General features: G+C 42.3%; 1 protein-coding gene across 2 annotated transcripts in view; it reads left to right on the top strand.

Annotated features, from left to right (window-relative positions):
• IKZF4 (IKAROS family zinc finger 4) overlaps positions 1-18,906 on the top strand; it is a 69,016-nt gene extending 50,110 nt beyond the window's left edge. For both annotated transcript variants that reach the window (XM_063119977.1, XM_063119978.1), the window contains exons 6-8: positions 10,219-10,368; positions 10,962-11,093; positions 11,919-18,906. In XM_063119977.1, the coding sequence (XP_062976047.1) occupies positions 10,219-10,368; positions 10,962-11,093; positions 11,919-12,667 (1,031 nt within the window). In that variant the 3' untranslated portion in view covers positions 12,668-18,906. The remainder of the gene's footprint in view (positions 1-10,218; positions 10,369-10,961; positions 11,094-11,918) is intronic.
• The last annotated feature ends 1,926 nt before the right edge of the window (positions 18,907-20,832 follow it).

The following is a 20,832-nucleotide window of genomic DNA, read 5'->3' on the forward strand; positions in this document are numbered from 1 at the left end:
CAACAGCCTAAAGGGTAAGTGTGCCAGTACACTATGGGTTACACCAACCTATGCTTTCTGCAGTGTCAGAGGAGGAGTTCTAGCTCTCATTTTTTTTGTTTCTGGGGTTATACCAGAGTCAGACCTATTTGGCCCTAGCACTGTACTGTGAGTCCTAAAGCTTCCTCCTGTTGAAAACAGCTGTGCTTTGGACATGCTGGAGTGACCCCTTAAAATGACACTGACAAAATGCTTATTTTATTCTTAACTTGCAAATCTCTCTTAAAGCACTTCTATGCTTGGATAATGGGGGTTGAGGAACGGTTGCTTAGTTATCAGTAATATGTACCACATTTTGGAAACGGTGTTTAACAATGAAAACATAAGAGGTGTGCTGGATCAGACCAAGGGACCATCTAGTCCAGCATTCTGTTCCCACAGTGGCCTACTAGATGCCTGTGGGAAACCCACAAGCAGGACATGAGTCCAGTAGCACCCTCTTGTCCATGCTCCCCAGCAATTGGCATTCGGAGGCATGCTGCTTCTGATACTGGAAGTAATATATAGCCATCATTATTAGTAGCAGCCACTGATAGCATTATCCTCCACGAATATGTCTAATCTTTTAAAGTTGGTGGCCGTCACTATGTGTTGTGGTAGCGAATTCCATAGTTTAACTCCTCACTATGTAACAAAGGGCTTCCTTTTATCTGTCCTGAATCTCCCACCAACCAGCTTTATAAGATGACCCCAGGTTTTAGTATTAAAAGAAAGGGAGAAAATCTTCTCCCTATCCACTTCCCCAACACCATGCATAATTTTGTACACCTCTATCACGGCCCTTCTTGCTTGCCTTTTCTTTTCTTTTTTTGTAAACTAGAATGACACAAACGTCACAATCTTTCCTCATAGAGCTCCACTCCCTTCATTGTTTTGGCTTCCCTCTTTTTTGGACCTTTGTCCACCTCTACAATATTTTTTTTTAAGTGTGGTCACAGCATAGATTTGTATAAAAGAAGTTTTATCGCCCTTGCTTCCAGTCTGTGGAAATCTTTTTGGAGCTCTTTGTGACCCCTTTTTGTGTAAGCATCCAAAGTAGTTTTATCCCTAACTCCAGATTATTTATGAACAAGTTAAAAGTCACTGCTCAAAACATGATGAAGATACTGAGTTCCCCTAAACCCCTTGGCAACCTCTGGGTTTAAGTCGTTTGGCCGTGGCCCTTAAATATAACTTTCGATGAGCCATTAGTTAGCCCCTGGTTGAGCATCTCTGCTTTGATAGCAGAGCCTCCATTAGGGCATTTGTAGCGCTGCTTTGCAAAAGTTGTTGAAGAGGTGGGAGCTGTTATATCGACATAGGATCCTACATTAGACTAAGTGAGATCATCTAGTTTGGTATTGTCTACATTAGCCTTCCATACATACTCCAGATGTTTTGGACTTCAACTCTCATAGGCCCCTGTCTACATGGCCAATGGTCAGGAATGCTGTGAGTTGTACTCCAGAATATCTGAAGGGCACCAGGTTGGGGAAAGCTGATCTACATGTTCCTGCAGCAGCTCTCCAGGGTTTCAGATGGAAGTCTTTCCCAGGCTGACTTGGAGATGCTGTGGATCAAACCTGGGACCTTCTGGATGCAAAGCAGGTGCTCTGTTACTGAGCTTTTGTCCTCACCACATCTGGGCATGCACTGCAACCTCTGCCCAACAGCCCCCCATGTTGGTCAAAATACTGAGGAATGTTCTGCTCTGTTGTCTGCTCTCAGAACAGGAAACAGCATATAGCGCCTGTAACAAATATATTGGCAGAGATTTGGCAACAGTGAACCATAGTTCCTTGACCAAATGGTCAGTTTAGATGATCTTGAAGCCAAGACTTCAACCTCATCTGGAGAAGCATGCTTTCTCTTTTTTCCAAGGCCTGACCTACAGTTTGATTGGTGCATTTTCTATGCCACCAACTCTTCATGTGTCAGGGCAGAAAATGAGAAGCAGCCGATGACAGGTATATAAAATATCCCCTATTCTAACATTTGTTTATAATATCAAAGAAAATTAAGTCTGCATAACAGCAGATTATTAATATGGGGTGGAAGGGGGGAGAAATGACACTACCCTCATCAATGTTTGGATATTAGAGCTGTAAAAATAGTTTATCCCACCTGGGGAGGGTGAGCAAGGAATGTCTTTCTCCCCCTCCAGCCCCTTAACCTGACATGCATGTTTCATGCTGTTCCCCTGGGTAATGCAGTTGCTTTCATCTCTGAAGATCTGCCTCCAAAAAAAGTAAAGATTTATAACCCAGATCAAACACATCACATCAGTTAGAAATAGATCAGAAGCTGCATCTACACATGGGATCACTAGGATGACTCTCCTCCCATGTGACTACCTCTCTTCAATACGCATACCCTCTTTCTCTCCCTGTAACCCAGTAAATAAATGAATTAGGAATTTGCATTCAGCAGATTTTGCTACAGACCCACTTCTACATAAACCTCATATTTTCTCTTCCCTTCCTCACTACATTTTTTTGGGAGCAGGCTCTTCCCTATTTAGATATTACTTGAACTGGGGTTTGAAGGGTCTTCTTACCCATAGGGTAAATGGGGTTGTGAACAGCACCATTTGATGCAAACTACATTATTACTTTTATTATTACCTTATTTCTCAATTCTAAGATGCCATTGATTGTAAGATGTACACTAATTTCAGTACCACCAACAGAAAAAAAGCGTTGATTCTAAGAAATAATAAACGCACCCGCGATTCTAAGCCGCACCCCGTTTTTAGAGATGTTTATATGGGGAAAAAGTACGTCTTAGAATTGAATAAATATGGTAGGTGTGGCATTCATGCTTTCTTAAAAACAAGGTATACTGAATGCTGTGGGTAGCTCAGAAAGAGGGAGGTTAGAGACATTAAGAGCTTGGAAAGTGCAGAAAAAGGAACTAAGATAGGAAACAAGCCATGAAGGAGGAGTAGATTTGAGGGAGTTGCAAAGAGTTGGGAACACTAGTAAATTGGGGCCCTGCTGTGTAGCATAATTTCCTGAGAGCTTTTGTGTGACGAAAGATGGCCTATTCCCTCTTTGTGAGGTGCTTTAAAAATTCCCCGCAGCTTGGCTAATCTTCCTTATCACCTGATAAGCGGTGAACAGATTCCTAGTTGTGGAGAAATTTTCAAATAATGGTACACCCTACTTCTCTACATTTAAAACACGCTGACCAAATATGCTCTACGCCAGTGACGGGCAGCAAGGTTCCGGCCCAGTTCACACATAATGAGAAGCTTCCATGGGTGAATTTCTCTGCTGAGCATCTTGTTGTGGTGGCAGCCACCATTTTGAATAATCAGGGTGCAGCAACAGTGCACTGTAGCTTCTCATTATGTGTGAACCCAGCAAGGATGGCTTGTTGGGGTGGTTGACAACCCACCCAGGACTCATGGGCTGTTTTGGGGATTGCGGGTGGCGTGTCAAGCACTCCAACAACCCACCTTCTCTGGTTTAGCAAATAGCGAGAAACTGCAACGTGCCCCCACCACACCCTGAACATTCAAAATGGTGGCTGCCGCTACAACAAGAAGCCCCTCAAGGAAATTCACCAATGTTTGTTTTCCTTACGTGCAAACCACGTTTCTCCGTCTTGGTTTGGTCAAAATGCAGGCTGTTATCCCTCCCCGCAATTGCTTTTCCCTCTCAGTACAGTGTGGAGGTTTATTGCTTATCAGAGCTGCATTTGGCAGTGCACAGGTTCAGCGAGGTAGACCTTTTTTGGAGAACTTTTGCCCCTTTGGCTATTTCTCAGCCTTAAAGGGTGCTGCTGGCATTTTTTTTTAGCCATGATCACTGCTCTTCTGCCTTTTCTGCCTATGACCTGCTTGCCTTTAGGCCTGGACTGAAAGTGTGCATCCCCAGCCCATGTGTTGTAAAAAATCCTGAGCTGCTCTCTTTCCTTTTGGCTTAGGCAAGCTAAAGATGAAAAGGGCTCCTCCTTTCTGTTGTTTAAAGTCGTCTGTACCAAAAGCTCAGAGGCATAAAAGACCAAGAGAAGCAGCAATGGTGAAATTTTGTATCCTTTTTCCAAGGCAAATTCTTTCTCAAAGAGGGTGATACTAGTCAGGTATTTCCTCTTGGTGCAACTACAAATTGGCCCAAAGAGAAGAGCAAAATTAGAGCCCCAACCTACTTTCAAGAAGTTTCCTAACAACAAGAATAAATAGTTTTTAAAAAAAGAAAGCAGTGTAGAAGGAATTCAAGGAACAGTTTTACAGGTGAATCAACTATCCAGTTGAGAATAATAGTGGAGTCCCATAGTCAAGTTGCTAGTATCTAAATTGCTGGTGATTTGAGAAATTCTGATTTCTAGCATGGAGATCTGTCTCCGCTTACAGACTGCCTTATCAGAGCTTCCCCCGGGGATGGATTAAGTACTCCTACACACACACACACACCAGTTGCTGCAGTATTGATATAGTGCTATTTACAGGAGGCCTTTTTTATCTGTCACCAGCTCCTGAGACAGAAGATTTTTGATAGTGATGCGGGGAGTGCTTTGATGCTTAGAAAATACTGTTCATCCCAGCAACCAGGACATGAGGGTTTATTTGAACACCAAAGCCAAGAATAGGGATGGACAGAATGGTCTTAATCTGGTTTCTGTCCATTTTGCATGGGTTGCCCAGTGACTCTGTTCCATCCCATTTTCATGGAGATTTTTAAGGCGAAAAAATCCTTTAAAATATATTTAAAACAATATTAGAGTTTAAAATGCATTAAAATACTGCAAGGTTACCTGAAGGCTGTCTCTCTTATTTTTCTTCTTAATTTATATAGGCACTATCCCTTAAAGTAGCTAGAACACATGGTTGCTGTATGCTTTGAAATATTACTGCAGTTTCCCTAGAAGTGACAGGACCTGAAAATATGACATCTGGGAGGTTGTATGGAAAAAAACCCATGGATGCCCCTTTGGACCCATGCCATGGGGTTGCATCACTCACAGAGGGAACTGGAGCCATATTTTCACAGCTGTAGACTCACATTCTTAGCTGCTCCAGGTGGCAGTTGCCTGTACAATAATTTTTAAAACAGGCACTCCTCAAACCACCTTATCGTAGAATCCAAAGTGGGCCCATGACCAATCCCAGCCTCAGTCGAGGAGGTGTGGGTTAGGTGTGTCCACTTTGGAATTGTGTTCACTGAATTCTTCCCCATCCCTAGCCTGGAATGGAGATTGTGTCAGTGGCATGGTTTTCCACCGAGCATTTTAGTTTTTCACTTACATACATCCACTATGCTATGTTGAATTATCTGTGCCATTCCTTAAGGATGCCAAGAACCAAAGATGTCTGTCCTCATAAAAACTGCCGAAGTCAGTCAACTCTCAGATGCTTCTTGCCCAGTAATGCTGTTCACTCAATACGCTAATCCACACTCAGTGGTTGAACATGGATTGTTGTTGAACCATGGATTGTTTGTTGAACTGTGGGTTAGTGTGTTGTCTGAATCCAGACAAGATGGCTTGTTAACCATCCTGAACAACCCAACAACAAATCCTGGGTTCTCAAGCATCTGAGAAAAATAAGCCACACTGCGTGGTTAACAAGCCACCCTGTGGAAAATGTCCTGATTTCAGACAACACGCTAACCCATAACTCAACAAACAACCCATGGTTCAACAACAACCCAGACTCAACTACTGAATGTGGGTGTGTTGTGCGAACAGCACCTCTCTAGGGCTTCTTATGTTTCTTCCCATGCCCACTTCTTGTTAGCCCACTTGGTCCCATAAAAGACTTGATAAGTAAGACAAGGCTTTCCTGGACCAGGAATCTGAAAACTCAGTTTGACGCTGTGCTGGGCTTTCAGCTCCTCCCTCAGCCTCCCCGCAAGATTTTAAACTTAGGTAGGCCCCGTGCTCTCAGTCCGTTATAATCTTTGACCTCACAAGAACCCTGCAAGAGAAGTCACTATTATTCCTATTTTACAAATGGGGAACCGAGGATGGTCTCCTGAAGTAATTTGTGAGGCAAATGTGCAACATGTGAGCGTTTAGTGCCCAAGAAAGTGCCGTGTGTCACTTTGGTGAGATGATTGAATTGAAGAGTAAATTTCAGCAGGTGGCTATTGCCTGTGGCCCTAGCGTTTCTTCATCTATAAACAATTGCTGAAGGTTAAACTACAGCTCCATTCTGCCACATCGTATTGCAACTGTGCAAAATGTACCCAGCTGGTGGTTTCATGTGCCACAGCTGTTAGAGCTGTGTTGGACATGCAGCGTCAATAGTTGGTAGTTGCTATTCCTTTTGTTCTGTATCTGCACTTCCCAGAAATGGCTCATGGTTATCTGGCTAGAGCCGGGAGTATATATGAAAAGGTAACATACTTGCAAATGTGTCTGCTGATGGACTGTTTTCCATTGGCAGCAAGAAGAGAGCCCATTCTCACCCACTGTTTGCTTTGGAGATGTCTTCTAGAAAAGCAATATATAAATATTTTAAATAGGATGATGATGATGATGATGATGATTTCTTACCCATCTCACCATCCTGATCGAGGCAGAGAACAACAATAAGTATAAAATACATTAAATAAATGATTAAAAACATAGTATACATTGTTAGAAGTTCCTAAAAAACATACTAAAACATACTAAAAGCATCCTAAAATTCCACTGGATAGGCCTGCCGGAAGAGATCAGTCTTTATAGCTTTCTTAAATGCTAAAAGACTGTTAAGTTGACAAATCTCCAGCAGGCCATTCCACAGTCTGGGAGCAGCAGAAGAGAAGGTCCCCTGGGTAATACCTGTCAGCCTAAACCACAGTCCATGCCTAAAATCAACAGTTCTGTCTTGGACATTAATATGTTACAATATTCCTGAAGATATAGCACTGGAGCTTGTTCAAAGACAGGAATCAACATGTGACAAAGCTCTTCACATCTTGAATCCTGTCCTTGAAAATAAAGTTCAGCTGTCTTGAATACACTTGTTGTGGAAAGGTGGGATATACACGGCTCTAATAAAATAGATAATTGGAAGTGCCATTGGAGTATGTGCCTTTTCCCACTTCACTTCTGAGTAACTACAACCATTAGGATTAGAGGTGACCTCCAGGGCAACAGGTGTGAAAGTCTCTCATTTTTAGAAATCAAGCTGTGGTCTGACTGTAGGTTCAAACTGTACCCAGAAATAAGTACTGCTATTTAACCAGTACTTATTGCAGCAGTGCCTAGAAAACTTGGTGGCCAAACATTCTCAGCACACCATCTAGGTGCAATACGATACACGTTAGGACTTCTCATGCTCAGCAAAATCCCTCTTATTCTCCAAGAGATCATCCTCATTTTGAAGAAAGCCCTTCTTCCTTTAATGTCAAGGCAGGCACAGTTAATATGAACATTTATAGAGTGTGGCTGTGCCCTGTCTCATTAGCAGATCATGTATGAACAACTCTTCTTTTTTTTCAAATGTGTATCATTACTAGGCTCCACCCAAAACAGAACAAATTCTTTAGTGCTTGAACAACCATAATCCATCTTCAACTTTTTCATTAGTTCAACTTGAGCTATGGGGGCTCTCTTTGATACAAAGGTTGAACAGATGGTATTTACAAGAATTGAAAGTAAGCCACACTGTGACTCTGACTTTAAGTGTGTGTGTGTGTGTGGTGTGGTGGGGAGACTATAGAATAAATAGAGAGAGGCTGTGGCATAAATTATGGCAGCTTGGGTTGAATAGATGCCTTTTGATTTTGATTAAGAATCTATATTCTGATACAGCAATCCAAGTAAGTGTCGATAAAGGGGGACAACTATCAAAGGAGATTAAAACAACCAAAGGTGTAAGGCAGGGATGTCTGCTGGCTCCATTTTTGTTTAATATTTATGTAAATGTTATAATTGCACAGCTATCAAGTGACTCTAATTTCCCTGTGTCTGTTGGGGCTAGGAAATTGAATATATTGTTATTTGCTGATGACATGGTTCTCTTATCTCAGAACTTAATAGGCATGAGAAGATTGCTAAAAGCTTTTGGGGATGTTTGTAACAAGGAACAATACATAAACTATTCACAGACTAAAGTCATGGGTTTTGGTACCCGTTCCCCCAAACATAAATGGATACTGAATGAGCATCAGTTGGAACAAACTAATCAATTTAACTATTTGGGAGTCTGTTTCACTCAGAATGGATCTTGGTCTGGCCGCTTGTCAGCTACTAAGTTGAAAGCCTCAAAATCTATCCAAACAGTATTAAAATTTGCTAAAGTGAAGGGAGGTAAATTAGTTGATTCTGCTATTAGAGTCTTTGTTGCAAAGGTCATTCCACAGATTACATATGGAGCCGAGATGGGTTTTTTCAGAAACATATACGCTAGAGCCTTTACAGAATAATTTTTTAAGAATGTTATTGGGTCTCCCACCAGGTACACCTGCCAGCTATATATGGGCAGAAGTTGGAATAATGCTAATAATATACTCTATCTGGTGTGCAGTGTTCTTTTATTTTGTCAAAATGAAATGTTCAGCTAATGAATTAATAACTCATTGTGTAGCTGAGCAGAGAAACCCCTCCTTTAGAAAATAATTGGCTGATACGATGTGAAGCAAGTCTAAAGAAATTTGGGTTCGACCCAATAGTTGTACCTGCTAGTGATATACAGCATAGCTGCAAATCTATTAAAGAACAGTTGCAGGAACACTATGCTATGTTGGACGTTGAAGCAATTAAGATATCCAGATTCTCCTCTAGTTTCCCTTCCCTAAAAACACTCCAAGGGAAAGAGAAATATCTGTCTGAGATTACACTCCCCCTTCCTTTGCAAGGCCTTTAAAGCCTTGCACTTTCAGACAATGAAAACTAACTTTAGAGAAGGGAGATGATGATGATTTAGTTAATTTATATCCCATCTTTTCCCCAGTACTGGGACTCCAGGCGGTTTACAAGATTAAAACATGTACAATTAAAACATATAAATATAAACTAAAAAAGTTAAAATAGAATTAAACCTACAGTAAAATTAAAAACATGTTAATTTTTTTTTTTAAAAAAAAACAGTAACAGATGAAAAGGGGGAGGGGGATATAAGAACATTCCTAGAGAACAATGTCTATGTATTGGTGGTAGTCACGTGGTTGAGAATACTATACACTACGTGTTACATTGTAAGTTATATAAAATCCCAAGAGACAAATACTTAATGAGATGTCTAGCACTGGTAACTAACTTTAATGATATGGATAAAATTATATATTTGCTGTCAAGTACATCCAAGTTCATTATGTTAAACACAGCTAGATTTGCAGTAAAAGCAGCCCAACTCAGAATAGCCCTAGAGAACAATTGTTTTGTCTAAGAAATGTGGTCCCTGCAATTATATATTCTTGTAAGGCACTGTGTATTTGTATATAATCTATTGAATTTTAACTTTGTGATAGAATTTTTTTACTGTTAATATACTGTATTGTACTGAATGTTATTTGTTGTTGGTTGCTTTGGCTATAACCTGGACTTGGTTGCCTAATAAAGAAGAAGAAGAGGCAGAAGAAGAAGAAGAAGAAGAAGAAGACTGCTGTTTATGAGCTACATGTACCACAGCTGGTGCAGTTGAGTTGGACATGCGACGTAAATAGGTGCTCTGACCAGTGGTTGCTATTGGCCCTGTTCAGACAACACGCTAAACCATGCTAAACCATGCTGCTTAACCACAAAATGGTTAATGGAATGCCGTTAACCATTTTGTGGTTAAGCAGCATGGTTTTAGCGTGTTGTCTGAAGGGGGCCATTCCCTTTTGTTCTGTTTCTGCACTTCTCTGAAGTGCATACAGGGATAGGGCTTTGAATAATAAAATCAACGCCAGGTGATAATTTGCTGTCAGGGACTTTGCTGCCATCCTGACTTCCTTCCATCTCTCCCTGGAGAAGCAGGGTGTGGGGACGGCGCAGGGTTCTTTTCCTCACTTTCTGATAGAGAAAAATGAAAGGAGAAAAGGGACTGAGCTGTTTACAAAGGTAGGAGTGTGTGTGTGTGTGTGTGTGTGTGTGTGTGTGTGTGTGTGTGTGTGTGTGTGTGTGTTTTAATGGCTGTTCTTAGGAAAGCAGCCATTTGTCCTTGTCTCTTTCCATTCCTATGGCTGCAGGCCATGTCAACCCTTCCCAGTTTTTGCTGCAGTGGTTCAAGAACTGTATGAGTCTTCTTACGGGACTCTTTTTTTGGTTTTGTTTCTACTCTAGTCTCCTCCCCCACAGTTGGCAAGCCCTACAAATGTAACTATTGTGGCCGCAGCTACAAGCAGCAAAGCACGTTGGAAGAGCACAAGGAACGCTGTCACAACTACCTGCAGAGTCTTAACACTGAACCACAGTCGCTGGCTGGCCAGCAAGGTAAGTCTGCTGCCATGCTGGGTCAGGCAAGGCTGATGAGAGTGTCATCGTATGGGATGCTTACAGATGAGAAGTTTTGCAAATATCCAAACAGACTAAGCAGGAGCAGTGTGGGTGTCACAGTCCAAATTGGCTACTGCAACACGAAAGCCATGTCCTAGTTGGTAGGTACCTTTTCTTTGTGGTGCTTTTCCCCTGCCTTCCGATTTAATAGCAGTCACTGCAGTGAGTTTTTGTTTGTTTCAGAAGCAGTCAATAACTACCAAGTGGGGACTGGAATCCCATTTCTAGGACAGGTGAAAATTGGGGTTTAGTGACTAAAACATGTAGGAGCTGGTAGTCAGATATGAACCAGAAAAATAAAATCGAAACGGGATGATCATGGTCCCAAGGAACAGGATCTAAACGGATTGGATTACATTTAGCATTAGGAGCCAGTTATGTCCCTGCCAAATTTGGTACGGTGACTCTTTCTCCCCCAGCAAGCCATTTATGTCTTGCGGATTTCATAACATGGTCTAGGCTTTTAAAAGGGATGGGACAGAATTACTCTAGGCAGCCAAAAATAAACTCCATTTTTGTTTCCTTACCAGGTGACGAGATGCGAGACTTGGAGATGGTGCCGGACTCCATGCTTCACTCCTCAGCCGACCGGCCAACCTTCATTGACCGACTGGCAAACAGCATCACCAAACGAAAACGCTCCACACCTCAGAAATTTGTGGGTAAGGAGTTTTCCCTCCATTCCTAGAAGGGAGGGCTAAAGATAGTGACAGGATGGTAGGGCTCTTGATGCTAATAGCTGCTGTATTATAGCAGGCATGGGCAACTTATGTCCCACACACACACACACACACACACACACACACGTTTTGGCCTCCCATGATACCTCACCATTGGCTATGTTGGCTAAGGTTGATGAGAGTTGTAGTCCAAAACCCCTATGTCATAGGCTTTCTTGGATGTTCTTCTGTGTTCAGTCAGGCCCTGGGTTCTCAATCCCACCAGCTTTTAGCACACCTCTCCCTGCCAGATCCCAGAAATATGATTACTTAGGGAATCCCTCTCCTAGCAGCAAGATGGTAACTACCTCTAGAGTGGAATTTGACACCTATTTGATGTTTATGGAGTAGTTCCCATTAGAGGGATTTGTCTTCATGTCATGCCCAGAACTATGCTAGAACGTGACATCAACAAGAAAATACTGATAGGTGCAAACTGGAATCGCAACTCAAGAAGTGTGAAATTCGAGTGTAGAGTCTCAAGCATGGAATTGAGTATGAAACAACTCTCTATTACATTATTTGTGTGTTGAATGTGCTTTGTGGGGGCGGGGGGTTAAAGCTTTTCAGGAAGGAGGCTTTTTACATCCAGTCCAGGGCAGACTCAGAGTTGAGTCCTATTCGCTGATTGCATCCGGGTGTTTCTTTGCAGGGCTCTTGTCCAAGTGCTCTGCTGCCACCTATTCTGCTTGTCTTGCCATCTTGATATGCTCATTATGTGACTGTAGAAGGACTGTGTATATTGATACTGTTTATCCATTGCCTTAGGAGAGAAGCAGATGCGGTTTGGCCTCTCCGACATGGCATTTGATGTCAACTCCAGCTTTGAGAAGGATGTGGAGATGGTGGCTGCCCACCATCCCATGGACACTAGCTTTGGCAGTTCACTGTCATTCGTGGGGGCAGAACACTTGCGGCCCCTCAGACTCCCGCCCACGAACTGCATCTCTGAGATCACCCCTGTTATCAGTTCTGTCTACACTCAAATCCAGCCCCTCCCAGGGAGGCTGGAAATAGCAGGAAACCGGGAAGCTGCTGAAGTCCACGAGGAACTCCCTGATGGGACGCAGATTGTGTACCGGGCATCGCGGGAGCCGAGTATGGTATCGCCTAGCAATGGTTGCCAGGATTCCACAGACACTGAGAGCATCCACGAGGAGAGGGGCTCACAGCAGCCGCTGCTGCCCAGCATTGGGAACTGCATCAGCAGCCGGCAGAGTCCGGCCTACGCCAAAGAGGACCCAAAACTGCAAGAGGGCATCATCCCCACCACTACTCGGTCAACTCCCAGCTCAGCCAAAGAAGCCCTGCGAGTGGTGAATGATGACGGGGAACAGGTAAAAGCCTTCAAATGCGAGCACTGCCGGATCTTATTCTTGGACCACGTCATGTTCACCATCCATATGGGCTGCCACGGCTTCAGAGACCCTTTTGAATGCAACATCTGCGGCTATCATAGCCAAGATCGGTACGAGTTCTCCTCCCACATAGTGCGAGGGGAGCATAAAGTAGGCTAACCCTAAACCCTGCCTCCCCTCTAGTCTCTCCCTCCCCGTCTCTAGCACTCTCCATCCTTGTTAGGCATGGAACTGTCCATTTCTTTTGTACTCCTTTGCACTGACTTTGGCTAAAAAAGAGAAATATTTAAAAAAAAACACAAAAAAACCCTAACTTTAAAAAAAAATATATCCAACAAACTTGAGACGGGGAGGAGCTCATAACATTTTGCCTTTTCTATGCTGTGTTATTTAAATACTGTTAATTGATTTAAAAATTATTTTGCGCTTTTCTCTCCCACATAGTTATTTATTAACCTTTTTCTCTCTCTTTATTTTATTGATAAGTCCTTTCTTTCAGTCATTTCACAGGGACTGTCTCCATCAAGGGATATGTAAGCCGCTGGTGTATATCAGCAATGTAATTGTGTCTTTAAGGTTTAAGTCTCTTCCTCCTCCTCCTCCTCCATTTAAAGTTTCTTTGGGCTTCTTCTTGTTTCAGTTCAGGTATCTCTGTGAAGCCACCATGTTAGACATAAAGAACCTCAGATCAGGTGCTAAAATATTGTAGAACTTCCCCCGTTCAAGGGGCTAGGAAAGCCACGACTTGAGTTACACTGAGTTGGTAGATGACAGAAAGAACTGCATATGCCCTTTTTTATGGGCATCTGTGAAATGGAGCATAGAAAGGTATCCTAGTAGGAACTCTGTGGTCCCAAGAACTCAATACCTCTGTGCTTCTGCTTACAACTGCTTTCAATGGAAATGTGCTGCCTCCTCTATTGAGGCCCAGGCGGGGCGGCAAATTTTGCATCTGGTGAAGATGAAGGGGCTGCAGTGCCACCTGTTTGAAGGAAGGTGGTGAGCACTTCGTAGATGCAGTTTGCCAGTGTGCTGCCTTTCAGATTCAACTGAGGATCAACATTAGGAAAGCAAATGCTGTGTCCAAGATGCAGTGAATGAACCGTAGCATTCTATGGTTAAGGCTGTGTTCTGCTTCTTAGCTGTTAAGAATCTGGGGTGTCTCCTTCTGCAAGGACTTGTTTGATGTCCCTGTCAGTCAGCCTGGCCTTCTCTCCAGAAAGGCTGTCTGAGCTGACATCCTCTGAGCTTTCTTTTCTTAGCTCTTACAGAGCCATTCCTGCTGGAGGCTTTGAAGATGTAAGCCTCAACCCTTAGGTGAGTGTATGTCCATGACTCCTCTCTCCAAAAGCGTGTTCCTTCATCCTAGAGGAAGTTGCAAATAGAACATTGTTGGCCAGAAAGCAATTCCCTAGGAGACATTATCAAGGGACTTTCAATAGGAGGCAAGAAAGATGCTAGTGACAACCTCTATGTAGTTGGCTTAACAACCTTTCTTGTAGCTACTAGGGATAGGAAGGGTGCAAGTGAGATCCTTATGTGGAGTCAGCATAGCAACCTTTTGCAACTACTAGAGTCAAGAGGTTCTAGCCCTGTCACTTCCTCTTGTTGTTCCAGTGCCTAATGCCCAGAATTGGTTACCACTGAGCAACTTAGGATATGGCTGCTTAGATTCCCAGTGGATATGGCTGTGTTTTGTTGACACAGATCAGTCATGAGCCTTAGAGATCTGTGCTCAGAAAGCATGCACTCTTTGGACCCATTAGCAAGATCTGACAGCAGCAGTCATGTGGTAGAAGGCCTGTGTCTTATTTATCTATGGAAAAGCACACACTGCTCATCCAAAACCAAGGGGATGCATGTTTTGCAGTGTTTCTCTTTAAGAGGAATCTCTGACCAGGGCAGAGAAGGAAATAATTTATAGGCTGATTTGCAGTAATAGCATAGGAAAAAAGGTGTAGAGCAGCCTTCCCCAACATGGTGCCCTTCAGAGTGTTGGACTGGAACTCCCATCATTCCCAGCCATCATGGCAGCATGCTGGGAATAATGGGCATTGCATTCCAACACATCTGGAGGGCACAAGATTGGGAAAGCTGGTATAGAGCAACTGCTAGCAAAATCCATCTGCTAGTAGGTCAACTGAGTGACATTAGTCCCCAGTTTTACCAAGGTCGGGGTGCCAGAGAGGGCCATTGGTTTTCTCTAAGGTGGATCTTGCAAGAACACCTTGCTTTGTGTACTTTAGTGTCTTAAAGCCTTTACTACCGCGAAGGGCTGAAACCTCCATTCTGTCACGTGGCTGAAGATTGCTGCTGGTAGTGGACCATAAGCAAAGGTGGTAACTCCACTTGTTAAGATTATGCAGTCATTCCTACCAAACAAAGTAGAAAACTTGTTAATACTTGTTCTTAAGAGCATAATCACCAAATGAGAAGGCTCATATGCTGAGGTTGCCGTTCTCCAAGTCCCTCATCTCAGCATCTCAGCCTTGCTAGAAAAAAAAAACTCCTGACAGAAAGGGATGGTTCAAACTGTCTTTCTAGTCTAAGATTGGCAATGGATGTAGCAAGGAGGAGAGCGCTCATGGTTTTAAGTGAATGCCCGTAATGCATAAAATAACTTGCTCAACAGCAGCCAGCAAACTGCTTCCTTGTGGGATAAACCAAAGGCTGTTCTTTTTCTACTTTAAAACAAAAAAAAACCTCAAGTTGCATCATTGTGTTTGTTTCCGCCTCTTTATTCCTTTCTGAGATGTGAAATACATTTTTTCTTTAAGGCCAGACAGACTTGCTTATCTGGAAAGGCCTTGCTGAATGGGATATTTCGGGAAATTATTTAAGGTGGTGGGCAGTGGGGGGACGACACACACACCTCCCTTTAAATAGTCGTATCCCTCTGCCCTGCCCCACTTCTTAAAAGCTCTTAGTTTTTCTGGTACAAAGTCACTTTGCCCCTTCTTCTCTCTCACTTGGGTTCAGCATACGAATGGTATCTTCTAGGCTCAGAAGGCATTTTGAGCTGGCCCCAGTAATGTATATTATAGCTTCAGCAGATGAGAGGTGAATGGGCTATTAAAATCCTTGTCATTCTGATTACCATTGTGCAATACAAATGAAACATGTTGGGAGATTTTGCCAAATTGTTGAGGGGACTCAAGAGTCCAGTTCTTGTGTTTTTTTTAATGAGGATTGTACTTCCTGAAATTTCATACGCCGTATGGTAAAAGATTTTGATTTTTTTTAAAAGCACTCATATCTCCTATTGATGTACATTTAAAGTATTCAGCACATTTTGTGATTGTTGCTCCGAAGGGTCCATTCACCTGACATAGTTTTCCCCACAATAATTTCCAAAACGTGGATACTTCTTAAAGTTTGTTGTGTGAATGAAACTGCTCACTGGTGGCTCTACAGGTGGCAGCTCTGTCCTGGTAGTTGTCATGGAGAGGGGACATCTCCTGTGATTGGGAAAGGTCATGTGAACCAGACCTCAGACATTGTACCTTTGAATGTTTTAACTTCATACTGCTCTAAAGGTTAGGATTTTTTCTACCACAGATCTTACAAACATGAAGGTTTAGGTCAGGTTAACAACAGTAGCTTGGTAAGATGATAACCACGTTGAATGAATGAACTCAAGGTGTTAACACAAGTGTTTTGTTTGCGCCCCCAGAAATCTGAGAGAGCATATCTGGAAGCTCCTTCTCAGTTACTTTTAAAACACACAGGTAGGCACTCGGGAAAGCTTGTCTGTAAATCTGTGAAAGCAGGATGTTGGACATCGAATGTACACTTACTGCATGTAATAAAGTAACTGAAAGTTGATTTCCAAAGTAAAAAAAATGCTGCTCACTCAGTGACTGTTTCAGCCCATTGTGCAAGTGAGTATAAGTTGTTTTAAGAGAAAGCTACTTCAAAACTAATTATCAATATATTTTTCCAGGGACAGCCTAATGGGCCAGTATTTCTGATTTTTCTTCTATCCTACTTATATGATTCTCCCTAGAAAAGTTAAATGATTAGTTCTGGTAATGTAGCCTGCTCATATGAGTGCATTTGGAGAAAGTCTTCAAACATTTGTCACCTGAGCATCCAGTGTTACAGTGGTATTACATCTCTGAGAGAAGATGTTTACACATCTTCATATACAGACAGGGTTGTGTTTATAAAGAGGATAGCAATTCCTAAACTCAACTGTGTGCATGTTTCTTTTCAGTGTGGATCTAGGCCTAGATATGCAGTAGTCACTTCCCAGTTTTATTGGTAGAATTTATCCCTGTAGGATCTGACAAACAGCACCTGCCCTGTAGGTACATGAAACTTCCTTGACCTCTTTCTAGACCTTTTAAGACCTCTACTCCAGTGTATTTTGGGTAAAACCCATGTATCTTAATTGGAAAGCATTATTTTGTCCATAATACCAAAGCATAACAAAAATGGGTAGTTATGAAGCTCTTCAGCCAAGCCCCCAATTTTGCATGGAAAGTGTGCAATTTCCCCCCAGACTTTGGCTACATAAGCACTGATTTAATTATTTTGCCTGTCTTTTAAGCAGAACTGGAAATAATACATAGAACAACATTTACATCTACTTTCTTTCCACTTAGTAAATTAGCTGCATAGGGACTTTTAAAAAACTGAGCTTGTGAGAAAGACACCATGACTTGCTTCACACATAATGCTAGCCCATTGTTTATTTAACCTATAGTTAACCCATGGTCTCTTGTCCTACCCAGGGTTTATCTGGCAGGTGAGTGAACAAACCGTGGTGGGTTTTTTTTAATCCCTGGGTTACTGTTTCCCTCCTCCACCCACTCCCTCCCTGTATCCCAGATGCTTTTGTTGTACCCTAATACTGGCATGCAGACCTACTGGGTTTTTCAACTGCTCTTTTACCACCTCTGTAGCCTGGCAAAACAACCCATGGTTCTGTGTTCTCATGTAATGGCAACCCATAGCTTAAACAACCAAGAATATGAAGTCGAGCTCAACAACAAACCATGGGTTCTCTTTCTGGGTTGTTCATGGTTAACAACCATGGCTTGTTAGCATGTCTGGGTTTGACATCACGACAACCCAGAATTCACAACCCATACCATGGTTTAAGCATTATGTGGGAACCCAGCCCAAGAGTATGGAGTTGAGTTTTGCTAAGAATCTATCCTTTTGAATCCTGAATTCTAGAAGGGATTCTTAATGTCCTTTTTTTTCCATGTGAGATGAGAATTCTTTCCAGGTCCAACAGACAAAATTCTGGGGAAATGCATCATTTTTTTCCCATTGCAGAGACTTAGATTGCTCTCAAACTAGTGTAAATGTAACGTGAATGGCTGACTGGATAAACTTTCATCTTGATTCATTTTTCAAGAAATGGAGGCATTCCTGGCATACAACATTGGGAAGAAAATACACTTGTGAATCTTTCCTTGTTGCATTTTTACACATTTTTTTCTGATACACGTATGAATCTTTGACACACACACAACATTAATAGGAGAATCAGCTTTCATTGTTGGATACTGACACCTTGAAAGCCAAAGATGGCCCTTGAGTGTTTGGCTTCAGTTGACAGAAACACTGATAAATTAAAGCACCTAAAGTGTCATTTTTACTGTTGGTTGTTCTTTTTTAAAAAAACTATCCCTTTGTGCCTCCATATGAGCCCACGTTCAGATTTTTTATTTTTTATTTTGCTTCTTGGGGGAATAGATCTGTTCTCTGCAGAAACGTTTTTTTAAATTGGACATATTAGGGAGTTTTAGCGCTAAATTAAGATGTCTAGAACATCACTATTGAACTATATTTACTGCACTGTGGAATGGTACTAAACTCTCTTAACCTTGCTTCTATGATGAATCAGGGAGCAAGAATCCTGTTTTGGACTTCACGTCTTACCTCCTGCTCTCCCCTTTTGTGAAAATGAAAACAGGTTAGTTTTTAGAGAAGCAAAGCTCTGAAATTTCTAAGAAACCAGTGTTCCTTTTTATTTTTGCTTTCACCTGAATGAAGAGCCTAAAAAACAAATGTAGGAATTTTGTAAAACTCCAGGTCTCTTTAACTTGTGTAAATATATATATTTTTTAACCAGATGTATGAAGAACAAAACGATGTGCAATATCCCCAACCTGCTACAATATCCTTCTCTTCTTTCTAACAAGCTTTCATTTGTATATTGTTACTGGGTTTGCTGGTGTCGCGCTCTTTTCCCCCTCTTCTTTTTTTGGGGTGGGTGGGGTTAAACTTGCTTTTAAATAAAAGAAAAACCTCTTACTGCAAAAGCTTTTTTGTATCTGTAATATATTGTAAGTACATATTTGTGTAATGGAGATTATACTACTGTTAAGTTTTGTACTGTACTGGCTGAAGGTCTGTTATAAATAAACATGAGTAATTTAACAGTCTGGGCTCTGGCTGTCCTTAACTATATTATTGTCTGTCTTTATGCTGACTTGGATTCTTAGATCAACACCCCGATACTGCCATGCTGATGCCCTCACACAGGTACAGGCTACCTCATTCACATACCAGAGTGAGTAGATGGGCACACATGTGAAGGGAACATGCATGCTGTTCTGCTGCCTCCAAAGAAATAAACAGTGCAACCCCAAAGAGAGACGTCTTATCCTAAACATACCAAACTACCAAGTGCCTAAAGCTGTAACACTTCAGGCAAGGACTCGATGCCTGCCTGGGTGTGTCTGATTAACAATTTGAACTGTAAGGGTAGGCAGAAACGTATTTGGCTGAATGGCGGGATAAAAATGCTTAAATAAATAAATATATGTGTATTATTAGAAAATGGCCAATTTGGTATCTCAAGAAAATAAACAAGTTCTCCGGATGCAAGAAATGCATTCTTGAATTCTGAGAACTTGCTTCTCTTCTTGGTGTGCCTACTTTGGATACTCACCTCCCTCAGCATTTTTCCATCTTGGTATCTCCACATCCTAAGTCTTATTACCTAACCAATTTTACCAGGTGGAAAGTACTATCACCTGTATAAGAGAAGGCCACATCTTAGGAAGTAATGTGTGAGTTCTTTCCTGTGACATCCTTATATAGTTGAGTAATTTCTCTAGGACAACCCACCCTCTTGTGGGCACGTACTTGGTAGGGCCACAGCACAAACACCAAACTTCTCTGAATCAAGCAAACTACATTTTACCAACCAACCAAAGGAACAAACTAGTTAAACTATAATACTAAAAGTCAGATTTAGTTGAAACCAATAGTAACCCCCCAAAAAGTGTCCATGCTTCCAGTAGCTATGCTCTCCCTTCTGTTCTAATACTACACTGACCCCACCCAATCATCTGTTATTACTTGATCAAGAATCAACATAGGGGTTTCTGCTTCGTTAAATAATTGTTAACTTTTAAAAAATTGTATGTGGCAGGAGCTTCCAAACTCTCTCACCAACAGGAGGATATCAGACACAGAATTATGGCCTTTTAAGGATTCAATAGTGCTGGTATTTCCACAACTTTCTGGCAAGACCCTTTGCTATAGGTTTCCTCTTGCCACAAAAGAAGCTAGAAACCCCAAACCCTAGCCCTCCCTAACCTGGTGCCTTTCAGATGTTTTGGGATACAACTCCCATCATTCCTGGTCATTGGCTATATTGGCTGGGGCTGATGGGATTTGGAATCCAAACCATCTGGAGAGCATTGTGTTAGGGAAGGCTTCCCGATAACTTTTAGTGTGTGCTTTCCAGCCAACTAGAGCAGCCTACCCCAACCTGGTGCCCTCTAGATGTTTTAGACTTCAACTCCCATCAGCCGCAGCCAGGATGGCCAATAGTTAGGAGTTGTCATCCAAAACATCCAGAGGCAACCAGTTGGAGAAGGCTGAACTAGAGTCACTTCCATTCCCCTGCTTCATGTATATTTGGCCCATAGAAGTATTTTCTGCAATCGTTATGGTATTGAAATAAGATTGGAGATCAGGGCTGTGCATACTTTGAGGCTGAGTAAAATATGCAAATGAAACAAATATGTATATGCTGTACTTTACACAGCTCCTCCTCTTAGGCCTTAGCTAGACCTAAAGTTTATCCTGGGGTTGTCCCCGCCTGCTCCCGGGATATCCTGTGTGTCATTTACATGAACAGGGATGCAGGGCCAGTGCCAGACTATTTTGCGCTCTAGGCAAGTGGGCGGCTTCTAGCCGGGCGCGCCATTCCGAAGCCGCCCCCCACCCCAGCGTCCTGGCTTCAAAGCCAGCACCCGGCCGGAAGCCGCTCCTGGCTTCAAAGCCAGGATGCTGGGGTTGGGGGGCAGGGCGGCAGCTTCGGAACAGCGTGCCCAGAAGACGCTCTAGGAGAG

This window comes from Elgaria multicarinata, chromosome 3, assembly GCF_023053635.1.
Source record: "Elgaria multicarinata webbii isolate HBS135686 ecotype San Diego chromosome 3, rElgMul1.1.pri, whole genome shotgun sequence".
In the NCBI taxonomy this organism is placed as follows: domain Eukaryota; kingdom Metazoa; phylum Chordata; class Lepidosauria; order Squamata; family Anguidae; genus Elgaria; species Elgaria multicarinata.